Source organism: Rhinatrema bivittatum, chromosome 13 (genome assembly GCF_901001135.1).
Source record: "Rhinatrema bivittatum chromosome 13, aRhiBiv1.1, whole genome shotgun sequence".
Lineage (NCBI taxonomy): Eukaryota > Metazoa > Chordata > Amphibia > Gymnophiona > Rhinatrematidae > Rhinatrema > Rhinatrema bivittatum.
The window spans coordinates 53293534-53305607 of record NC_042627.1 but is presented as its reverse complement, the minus strand read 5'-3'; the positions used below and the strand labels follow the sequence as shown (position 1 = coordinate 53305607).

The 12074-nt window shown below is 47.0% G+C and overlaps 1 protein-coding gene across 5 annotated transcripts in view; it reads right to left on the bottom strand.

Moving 5' to 3' along the window:
• The window catches only part of MYO5C (myosin VC), a 180676-nt gene that overhangs the window by 91322 nt on the left and 77280 nt on the right, over nucleotides 1-12074 (bottom strand). For all 5 annotated transcript variants that reach the window (XM_029575910.1, XM_029575909.1, XM_029575914.1 and 2 more), the window contains 2 exons: nucleotides 1671-1805; nucleotides 324-421 (listed from right to left, as the gene is read on the bottom strand). In XM_029575910.1, coding sequence (XP_029431770.1) covers nucleotides 324-421; nucleotides 1671-1805 — 233 coding nt within the window. The remainder of the gene's footprint in view (nucleotides 1-323; nucleotides 422-1670; nucleotides 1806-12074) is intronic.

Below are 12074 nucleotides of genomic sequence, written 5' to 3'. Positions count from 1 at the left end.
CCTTTTGCAGGGCGGGGGTGGAGCAATGTTTTATTTTTCCAGCATTTAAATGGCTATATTTTGAATATAATGAGTTAAGGCTAAGGTTATCCAGGGTCATTGACCAGATAGGTTTAAACCTAACTGGCTATATTCAAACATAGCTGGTTAAGTTTGAAAGTTACCCAGGTAGATATACCCAGATACCAGAATATATACAGCAGGACGTTTATCCTGCCGAATATCCCAAACAACTTATCCAGCTCAGGTTAGCCAGATTAAGTTTTCCATTAGCTGTTTTTCTGAATATCAGCCTTATCAGGTTCAGTAAAATGGATACTTACTCAAATGGTAATTTATCATCATTTGGCTTTATGCATCTGACATAGTGAGGTGTGGTTGCATTAAGCGTTTCCATCAGTAAAGACAGTGAGCTGCGGAACTAGAACAAGGCAATGACAGATCGATTACACCTCTTCAACAAAAAACATCAAGGTTCTCAAGCCCGGGTTCCATACACAACAGCTGCTAATCTGACAAAAGTCTAAAACTTGTCTACGTTTTTTATGTTAAACAATTTTTTATTGCTTTTTCAAGTTAGCATCGAACATACAATACAGCATGTTGAACACTTCTTCAGCATTCAACATGTCTACGTTTTTTAATGAATGCTTTCATTTTGTAAACTGCTTTGAGCAGTTGTTTTTAAGGCACTCTAGAAATTCCGATAAATTAAACATCCTCCAAACTAAGACATTTTTCCCCACTGTACAAAGAATTTCTACCTAGTTTACTTTCATTTTGCTCTGGAAAACCTGACACAGGAATTAAAGGATAAGTATCTAAATGTATCAGACATATGGGCCCATTCATACTTTGTGAAATAGTCCCAGGCATGACTCCTCCAGATCTACGTGGACATAACATGGTATTAGTGTTTCTCCATGTGAGCATAGTGTGATACCTGTGCATTTCTCTTTTCTAATTTCTTATGCATCAATAAGCTTGCTTCCTACTAAGTGGTGAAGGAAGAGAGGAGGGGAGAATTGAGATGGATGTTGCCTCTAATGTTTTGTGGGCTGTGTGTACGCTTTCCTGCGTGTGCTTGTTTTATGACCTATGCATTTGCACAGCTTAAAGGGAACACTGATTAGGATGCAAGATTCTTCTTGTTAAGTCAAGACTTTTTTTTTTTTGTAAATTTATCATTGTTGCAGCTGAGATTTAATAAAGTTTTTAAAACTAAAGAAAACCTCTGGAAGTTGTATTTTTTGAGTAAATTAATTCCATGCGTCTACATTTCATTGGTTCATCAATTTCAGACTCTTGAGATCTTCTGTGGAGTGTGATTTATTGGTAAATGACCATTACAGAAAACAGATTCTTTTTGTTTTTTTAAGCTACTGTGTGCTGTTTGCACTTTTTATGATGATGGAAATAAAAGTGGATATTTGAAGCACTCAGTGAGGCAAGCAACAGGGAGCCAAAAGGAATCCGAAGATGGATTCTCAAAAACTCATCAGTGATTGTTCCAGGAAAACAATGCCACCTGAGCTGCTATTTATGGACCTTCCTCAATGCGAAGTTTAGGAGGGGAAAACGTCTAAACTTCCCCATGCACATATTGCTGGAACACCAGGGACTATTTATTCTTTTCTGCTGATGTTAACACCTAGAGTTACATACTGTACCTTGCTCCCAACAGTCACCCGGAATTGCTTGTTTACGGACTTTATCACAGGTCTTGCGGATTTGACTTTTATACCGGTGCTGAGGGGTGAAACAGGAGTTGCACTTTCTTGAAAAACATTTGCACAGAGATGAAACTACAATAAAGGTGGAACCAAAAAAAAACCAAACCTAAGTAAGTTATAACATTTTAAGGTCAATCCACAACCAACACACAGCTATTGGGAACATATCAGATGTCTGCTCACCAGAGAAGGCTGAATCAGCCAACGTGACGGATGGATTGAACCTTTTAAAGTGAACATATCCATTTACTTGCTTTTTTAAAATAAAAGGTGTGTGGCCTTGTTCTGTAAAACTGCCTTCTCTGAGCTTCACTGCTATATTCTTGCCTTCTGTGTATTAGTGTGCATCTTGCATGGGGTTCTCAACAGGAACACAGCAGCAGCCAATTTTACTTAGATCCATGTTAACAGCAGTGGCCATTTGTGCAACCTGCGTGCGCTGAGCCCGGCGCGCGCTGCCTGTTCCCTCCGAGGCTGCTCTGAAATCGGAGCGGCCTCGGAGGGAACTTTCCTTCCACCTCCCCTCACCTTCCCCTCCCCCTTCCTAACCCCCCCTCCCCCGGCCCTATCTAAACACCCCCCCTACCTTTGTTGGCAGATTTACGCCTGCCGAAAGCAGGTGTAAATCTGCGTATGCCATCACCCGACCCGGGGGCTGGTCCGGAGGCCTCGACCACGCCCCCGGGCCAGCACCACGCCCCCGATCCCACCCCAAACCGCCCCCTGACCCCCAGACACGCCCCCTCCCGCCTATTTTACAAAGCCCCGGGACTTAGGCGCGCCAGTGCCCTGCGCACGTAAATCCGGCTGGATTTACGCGCGCAGGGCTTTTAAAATCCGGCCCATATTGTATGACTCCTCTTATCCTAGATTTTCTCTTTTGTTATCGTGTACTCTTCTTGGGTATGTTAGTTACCACCCCTTTTACTATAATTTACCTTCAGTTCCTTAGATTCTCCCCTTTTTTATCTTCTTGTTGCTCCCGTTTCCCCCTCCCTGTTCTATGTATCTCTTTGAGTTCGCTGTAAACCGATATGATGTACCCACGAATATCGGTATAAAAAAGTTTATAAATAAATAAATAAAATTTTGTTTCCAGCAATTTTCACAAAACTAAAATGCTCCTTCTCTCTAGTTTTAACACTATTTGATGGGGTTTTGATTTTGGAATTTCTTTTGCACTCATTCTCCTAGATATTTCATCTGCCTTTGACACCATCAATCAGTGCAACCTTCTCTCCAGAAGGCGCTCTCTTGGTATTGCTGGTTCTGTGATTTCATGGTATACGTCATACTTAACATATAGTTCTCAACAAGTAAAAACTGGGTCGGAAATTTCAACTTGGGTCCCTCTGACCTCTGTTGTACCCCAAGGCTTGGCATTATCAGCAACATCCAACTCCTTTATGTTGGCTGCTTGTCGGCCTTGAAGTACACTATAAATTGAATGTGGATGACCTACAAATTTTTTCCCCCTTCAAGGAAAAAAAACTTACCATCTCACAGGTTAACGGGAACACACATAAGCGAACAGATCACCTCAGTTTTGCAAATGTTACACTGGCTCCCAATTTCATTTTGGATACAATATAAGCTCGCAGTTACTATTCATACCCTCATTCATAATATTCCTTCACTGTGGGTTGCAACAACACTAAAAATTCATACTCTGTCCAGAACTTTATGCTCCTCCAGTCATTGCCTTCTAGATACTCCCTTTCCTTGGACAGTCCATCTTGAAGAGACTAGGAAGCGTGATTTCTCCATTGCCACCCCTTTTTATGGCACTCCCTCCCAAAAGAGATAAGAACAATAGCAGAACCAAAGTTTTTCCGGAAAGCTCTTTCTACCCATTTCAAAAGGCATTTTCCATCTGAGCACTATAAACTCATCTATTTTGACAATAGTTGGGTCTATCAGCGCTGACAATGTCTGTCATTTTGTTTGATTTTTGTCATTGTTGATTGATTCTTATATAATATTATGTGTGTTTTCTTGTACCCTGCCCTGAATGTAGGAAGTAATAAATATATATTGTTGAGACAATGTTCAGTATTCTGTCAACTTGCAATTCTGTTTCAGTACGGCCCATAAAACAGTGAAATCTTTAATCAGAAAGATAGCTAGTTGAGTCCTGGTTAAAAATTTAGAAAGTCACAGCTAAGCCTTAAGTGATTTTTTATTTTAAAATAAAAAGGAAACCTCTTACTTACTTAGGATAAGCATACACAAACAAAAAAAGGAAAATTACAATAAAATTCAGTTTAAAGCCCAGGCCAGTGTAAACTGGGAAACTGTACTAGAAGGAACAGATTTTACAGGAAAAAGAACAATCTGCATGGTAGCAGGTCAATAGACTGGAGAACTATGTACAATCCATGCCAAGTATTGGCACATGGAATGAACAGTAAATCTCCATCTCACAGGCAACTCCAATATCTTAATTCCACTTGAGGTTCCACTTCAGTTACAGAAGTAAGATACAGCAAGAAGAGTTGTAGTTGCTCTTCAAAACATGACTTGAGAGCACTCAAAAAGTTTTGTAACATCCAAACTAAGAATGGCTTGGAATGCTTTACTGCTATTATGAGGATCAGTTTTATCCTTTTTTGATTCTCTTTGCTACTTCTTTTGTAAACCTATGATATTATAACCGCTGTCTTTACAATGCAAATCATCCTCATCAGCCAATTATAGATTTCATCCCAGGTCGTGCTGCGAGATGGTGGACTGCCAAGTCACAACATAGAATTTGCCTTGTTAGCTGATCTCTAGGAGGACATTGTCAATCAGGTCAATATTCAGAGACTGAGTAACTTTTGATGTTACCTGGACAAAAAAAACGAGATTTCAAAATTTTCTTTTCCCTACCTGTTCCTTACCTAAATTTTGTCCAGGTAATTCATTACTCCTATGAAATTTAACCAGGTAAAAAGAGGCACACTGAGAGCGCTAACTTTAGCCAGAAAGCACTAAGTCTGCTCGGAAAAAAAAAAAAAATCGCTGTCCACAGTTACCCACGTAGCTTCAGCATAACACTTATTCGGGAATGGTCTGCGGAATAAACTGGCCTCAAAGGAAAATTAGTTCTTACCTGTTAATTTTCGTTCCTGTAGTACCACGGATCAATCCAGACTGTGGGTTGAGCCTCCTTTCCAGCAGGTGGAGACAGACTAAAACGGAAAGGATATCCGATATGAGGACAGAGCCTATCCTGTAACCCTTCAGTATAACCATTGTCAAAGCAGTAAAATAACAAAACCCAAATAGGATCAAGCAAGTAACGATAAAGCTCAAGGGAGCAACTGTAGAACAACATAACAAATGAAGTAGACCTATACACTCTTGCATATGCTTGGCATGAAAAGACGACCAAGGCTTCCGGTGTAATTGCTCAGTATTCTTGCACAAAAAAGAAGTAATAGAATCTGCAAACCTGCAAGAAACAAGCTTCGAGAGGACATAATAAAGACAGACAGGGAAGGGCATCTGGACTGATCCATGGTACTACAGGAACGAAAATTAACAGGTAAGAACTAATTTTCCTTTCCCTGTATGTACCCGGATCAGTCCAGACTGTGGGATGTACCAAAGCTTCCCTAAACCGGGTGGGACCGAGACAGTCCCGCTTGAAGCACTTGCCGCCCAAAGGAACCAAAAACTGGAGCGTGCACATCCAGATGGTAGTGCCAAGCAAAGGTATGCAAGGACATCCAAGTGGCGGCCCTGCAAATTTCCTGCGGAGAAACGGATTGACTCTCCGCCCAAGAAGTAGCCTGAGAGCGCAAAGAATGAGCCTTTAGGCCCTCAGGAACCGGTCGACCTTAACAAAGATAGGCCGAAGAGATCGCTTCTTTCAACCACCGCGCAATAGTGGTCTTAGAAGCCAGCTTACCTCGGTTGGGGCCACTCCAAAGGACGAAGAGATGGTCCGAAACACAAAAGTCATTGGTAACCTGGAGATAGCGAAGCAGGACCCGTTTGATATCTAGTCGACGGAGATCACCCCCAGCCGTACCCGCAATCTCCTCTGGAGAAAACGCAGGGAGTTCTACCGACTGGTTGACGTGGAAGGTGGAAACAACTTTAGGCAAGAAAGAAGGAACCGTCTTGAGAGAGACCCCAAATCGGAAAAACGCAAGAAGGGCTCCCGACAGGACAACGCCTGAATCTCGGAGATCCACCAAGCGGAAGATATCAAGACCAGAAAGACAGTTTTGAGTGTGAGGTCCTTGAGCGTAGCGTGGCGAAGAGGTTCAAACGGAGCCGCACAGAGAGCCCAAAGGACCTGATTAAGACTCCACGACGGGCACGTGGCCCGAGGGGGGGGGGGGAGGAGATGTTTAATGCCCCTCAAGAACTGAATCATGTCCGGATGGCCCGCTAGGGGATGACCTTCCACCCGACCCAGGAGAGAGCCGAGCGCAGAGACCTGTACGCGCAGAGAACTGAAGGAGAGGCCCTTGGAGAGACCCTTCTGAAGAAAAGAAAGAACCACAGAGACCAGGGCAGAGCACGCTGGGATACCCGACTCCGCACAAACAGACTCAAAAACTTTCCAGATGCACACGTAGGACAGGGGAAGTCGACTGTTTCCGGGCACGCAGTAAGGTGGAGATGTCCTCCTCTTTATAACCCTTATGCCTCAGGTGTCGCCGTTCAAAAGCCAGGCCGCTAGACAGAAGTGATCGGCCTGGTCGAAAAATACAGGCCCCTGTCGAAGTAGATGAGGTAGATGACCGAGTCGCAGTGTTCCGTCCATCGCCAGGTTGATGAGATCCGCAAACCACAGTCTTCGCAGCCACTCGGGAGCTACCAGAACCACGGATCCCAGGTGGAGCTCGATTCTTCTGAGAACTTTTCCCACCAGGGGCCATGGGGGGAACAAGTACAGGAGGATGCTTGCTTGCCAAGGAAGAGCCAGAGCATCCACACCCTCTGAGCCGTGCTCCCTCCAGCGGCTGAAGAACCGATTGGCCTTGGAATTGCGTGGGGTCGCCATGAGGTCCAGGTGGGGGGGGACCCCACCTGTCCACTATCAGAGCCATGGCCCCATCCGAGAGTTCCCACTCCCCCGGATCGAACGATTGATGGCTGAGAAAATCGGCTTGGACATTTTCCTTGCCTGCAATGTGGGAGGCCGCCAGGCACTGCAGATGCCGTTCCGCCCATGTGAAGAGACGGCTGGCTTCCAGGGCCACCAGAGGACTGCGAGTGCCCCCTTGGCGATTGATGTAGGCCACCGTGGTGGAGTTGTCGGACAGGACTCTTACTGCCTTGCCGCGGAGCAGAGGGAGGAACTCCTGAAGGGCCAGACGCAACGCCATGGTCTCCAACCGATTGATGTGCCAGCGAGACTGAATTGGCGACCAGGTTCCCTGGGTGGAATGGGAGAGACAAACCGCACCCTAGCCTGACAGACTGGCGTCCGTGGTTACTATCGTCCACTGTGGCGCTTGGAGAGGCATCCCCTGGAGGAGATGAGGGAGCGACAACCACCACTGCAAGTCGGCTACTGTAGAGTCCAAGAACGGAAGGACCATGTGAAACTGTTCCGACACCGGCTGCCAGTGGGATAGTAAAGCTTTCTGTAATGGATGCATATGAGCAAAGGCCCAGGGGACGAGGTCTATGGTGGAAGCCATGGATCCGAAAACCTGTAGGTAGTCCCAGGCCGTCGGGGAAGGTAGAGCAATCAGATTCTGGATCTGCTCGATCAGCTTGAGAGCGTGCACATGCGGTAAGAAGTGTCGAAGTGGGCTCCCAGGAACTCTAACTCCTGGGAGGGCTGAAGGTTGCTCTTGGAGAAATTCACTATCCACCTGAGGGAAGCGAAGAGAGATAAAACGCAATTCACCGCTCGTTGACAGGAAGTCACTGACTTGGCCCTGATGAGCCAGTCGTCCAGATAGGGATGGACGAGGATTCCTTCCCGATGCAGAGCTGCCGCGACCACTACCATGACCTTGGTGAAAGTACGAGGCGCTGTTGCGAGACTGAAGGGAAGCGCCCGAAACTGGAAGTCCTGGTTGAGAACATGGAAGTGGAGATACTTCTGGTAGTTGCAGTGAATCGGAATATGGAAGTACGCCTCTGCGAGATCGAGAGAAGCGAGAAACTCTCCGGGGCGAACCGCCGCTATGACCGCTCGCAGGGTCTCCATGCGGAAATGAGGAATTTTGAGGGCCCGATTGACCCTCTTGAGGTCCAGAATTGGGCGATAGGACCCGTCTTTCTTAGGGACGACAAAGTAAATGGAATACTGGCCGGCGCCAAGCTCCCTCTCCGGGACCGGGATCACCGTGCCCAGATCCAGGAGTCTGGTGAGGGTTTGCTCCACCGCGTCCCTCTTGGACCGCCCGCATGGAGAGAAGAGAAAAAGATCCGGAAGGTTGCAAACAATCTCAAAGGCGTACCCGTCTCTGATAATGTCGAGGACCCACTGATCCGATGTGATTTTGACCCATTCCTCGTAAAACAGGGAGAGACGGCCACCGAGGTAGGGGACCGAGGAATGAGTCAGCTGAACTTCATTTTGTGGCAGCCTTGGGGGTGGAGCATGCGGGCTGGCTCTCACGAAAGGGCCGCCGCCCACGAAAGGACTGAGACCAAGACTGAGCTTGAGAAGAAAAACCCCTCGAGGAACCACCCCGCCCGCGCGGAGTATAACTGCGCTGACCCCGGAAGCGAAAACGGGATGGCGTGTACGACCGGGTAGGTTTAGGTCGGTCCTCTGGGAGCTTCTGGACCTTGTCCGCCAAGGAGTCCATAAGCTTCTCAAGGTCCTCACCAAAGAGCATCTTACCTTTGAAAGAGAACGTGCCTAAGCGGGCTTTGGAGGACTGATCGGCCGACCAATTGCATAGCCAGAGGAGCCTCCGAGCAGACACCGCCGAAGCCCTCGCTTGAACCCGAACCAGATCGTAGGGTGCGTCTGCCCCGTAAGCGATTACAGCTTCTAGATGCTCCGCCTCTGCAGGCGGGAGGGCTTGGGTGCAGAGTAATTGCTGAACCCACCTGAGGCCTGCCCACAGCATGAGACTGCTGCAGCAAGTCGCCCGGAGCCAGAGAGCCAAGTCTTCGAAGATGCGTTTCATATGAGCTTCCAGCTTACGATCCTGTCCGTCCTTGAGAGCCGTCGAGCCCTCCACCGGGATCGTGGTATGCTTGGTGACCGCTGAAACATAGGAGTCCACAGAGGGATTCTTTAGCATTTCCAAACATTCCTCCGGCAGGGGATAGAGTTTGTCCATGGCACGCCCCACCCGGAGCGCCCCCTCAGGGGCCTCCCATTCCCGTAGGATCAGGAGCTTGAGCATGGGGTGGAAGGGAAAAGCGGTAGCCGGAGCCCTGAGACCCCCCAGGACTGGGTCCATATCTTTAGGCAAGGATTCCATCAGATTATCCACAGTGGGCCCCCCTAAACCCAATTCCTGGAGGACGAAGGGGATGAGTGGCTCTAACTCCTCCTTACGGAACAAGCGAAGGGCTCTGGGGTCATCTCCTTCCAGAGGAGGAGTACCCTCCGGATCCGGGGACCCTGGATCCACTGGGGAGACGGGAGGGGGGGCACCCCCGGGACCACCCGCACCTGCCCCTGGGACTCCGCAGCCGGGCCAGCAGTCAACTGCGTGGAGAGAGGAATTTTCGGGGGGGGGGGGGGGGGGGCTTTCGTCCTCCTCCTGCAGGCTGGCTAAATAAGATTTGTGCATGAGGAGGATGAATTCAGTAGAAAAACGGACCCTGGATTTCCCGGAAGTGGGGGGGGGGGGTGGTCGGGGAACCCCTCCTGGGGACCTGCGAGGCTCAAATTGGGGGGTATCTCAGAAAAATCGGGCCCCCCAGCCTCAGGCAGCTCCGAAAACGGAGCCGATGAAAAATCCAAGATGGCCGCTGTTCCCGGGCTCTGCCGACCCGGGAACAGCCTGGCCATGCCTGAGGGAGATGATCCCCGGGCTAAATTTGCTTGTCCTGTCGAGGAGGGACCTTCCCCACCCAGCAGGCAAGCAGAGCAGAGGCCCTGTTGCGAAAATCGTGAAGAGGGCTGCCCACAGGAGAGGCAGGCTGCCTGACGCGGCATAGGAGAGCCACTTCTGAAGAGAAAAAAAATAGAAAAAAAAGTTTGAGTGACAGCCTGCAGGCCCAGAGTGAAGCAGGAGGGAAACCGGCTGACTCCTGCCTGTCTGGCTGCCGGTTTAAGGCCGCCTAAGACCAGAAAAGGAAAAAAGACTGGTCTACTACTGCAATTATGTTAGAGGTAGGAGAATACCTGTAACCTATGTTCAAAACTTTAAAACTAATTTTAATTTTTTTTTTTTTTTTTTTACTGAGCGCAGCAGTCTGGTTCTAAACCCTCTTGGCAGCCAGATTGGGGGGGGGGGGGGAGAGACGAGACCCAGAGAGACTCGGTTCCCACACCTGGAAGTGGATACGGACTCAGGCTATGCAGTGCACAAGGGGCAAAGCCCCCCTGAGCCTGGCAAGAGCTGGGAGACGATCCGTCTCCCTCACAGAAAAAAAGGAAAAAAAAAATTACTAAGAGGAAAACTTTTCTTTTTAAATAGAAAAAAAGGCTACAAATAAGTACTTGCTTGAACCTTAGGAAAGGAAGAAGAAAAGGCTGACTAGCCTAAGCAGAGAACCGAAGGGTGAGCTGCTACACCTGCTGGAGACAGACGAATACTGGAGGGTTACAGGATAGGTTCTGTCCTCATATAGGATATCCTTTCAGTTTTAGTCTGTCTCCACCTGCTGGAAAGGAGGCTCAACCTACAGTCTGGACTGATCCGGGTACGTACAGGGAATGCATTTTCCCAGATGAAACTGCCTAACTGAAAGTCGCCCTGCTCAAATGCGGCTTAAAGAACACTGCGGGTTTCTGAGGAAGTGTTTAGGCAAGGGAGGAAAGCAGCACAAATCTACTCAATTTCTAAATGGATGTGCACTACTGTTTGCCTCCCTCACCCTGCATAAACAGCAGAAGCAAAGTACCCATGCACACAGACTTTTTCTTTTTTTTTAAATTTAAAAATGTTTTGTTGAGTTAATCCAATTAACAGTGATCATAGAAATGCCAGATTGCAGTACTAACATAACACACTTTACCTTAATATAAACATAGGAAAAGTCTATTAAATGAAAGGTTAGCAACTAAAACGTTTTAGCAGTATCTTCCATAAATTGCAATCCTGATTATTACCAATAAGAAGTAGTTTACACTCAATATGGATGCATCCCAGTATATTCCGGAACTTCAAATCTCAAATCAAGTAGGTCTTGTTACTACTCCCAATAATGAGCCCACTTTCTTTGGAAAAGCTTCCCATATTTTAGGGACATTTGAATAAAAGTCCCATAATTGGAAGGTAATGAATTCCATTGTGTAAATATGCCGGAGTAGACATAACCAAAGCGGACTGCTAGTGGCTTGCAATGTTGCGTCTAGCAGCTACTAATATATGGCTAAATAGACTTATAACTCCCCCCCCCCCCCCTTTTTTTTTTTTTTTTAATACAGGCTGGAAGTCCCCATGTGGTAAGCCTAGAAGTATAACAAAGGGGCCTAAGGGCAATTCAATCTCTGTAAAGCAATAATGCCATGACCTGTACATCTGTAAAACAAGCTCGTTAAAGGCACCCACGTTGTTTGCAGTTTTGCCTCTATGACAAATTTGTTTTAATTTTTATATATATTGTATCTTTTCTGGGCAGTGTTTGCTTCTTATTCTCCTCAGATTGTCCTACACTGTTTGTCAGATAGAACAGTGGCTCTCAACCTTTCGTGTCTACTGTTCTCCTTTCAAGAATTTGGGATGTCTTGTGCATCCTGAGGGTCACAAAAATTTTTAAAAATTTACAAAAAGAAATGCTAACTTTATATTTCAGAATGCTACTTGGGCCCATTTTTCACTTGGTATTTAACTGATAAACAACAATACTGAATTCAAAGCTTGTCCAGCAGGGAGCGACACTAGTCCATGTAAGGCAGGGGTGTTCAGGCTGCAGGACGGCACATTTGTTGCAGTGCTTTAAGGTTTCATCCCAAAAGGTTGGAGGCAGTTTGAAACTTGGGGGAGAAACGGAGGAAGCTGTAGCAGGAGGAAGAGTGTCAGACAGCCCAAATTTACATTGTTTACTTTAGGGAGATGGAGCGGGAAGGAATATTCCAAGTGGACAACTTTTCTATCCACCTGAGTTTAGGTGGAAGGCCGAAAATTGTTTAGCAAATATTGCTTACCTGTAACAGGTGTTCTCACAGGACAGCAGGATGTTAGTCCTCACATATGGGTGACATCACAGGATGGAGCCCAATCACGGAACACTTTTGTCAAAGATTCTAGA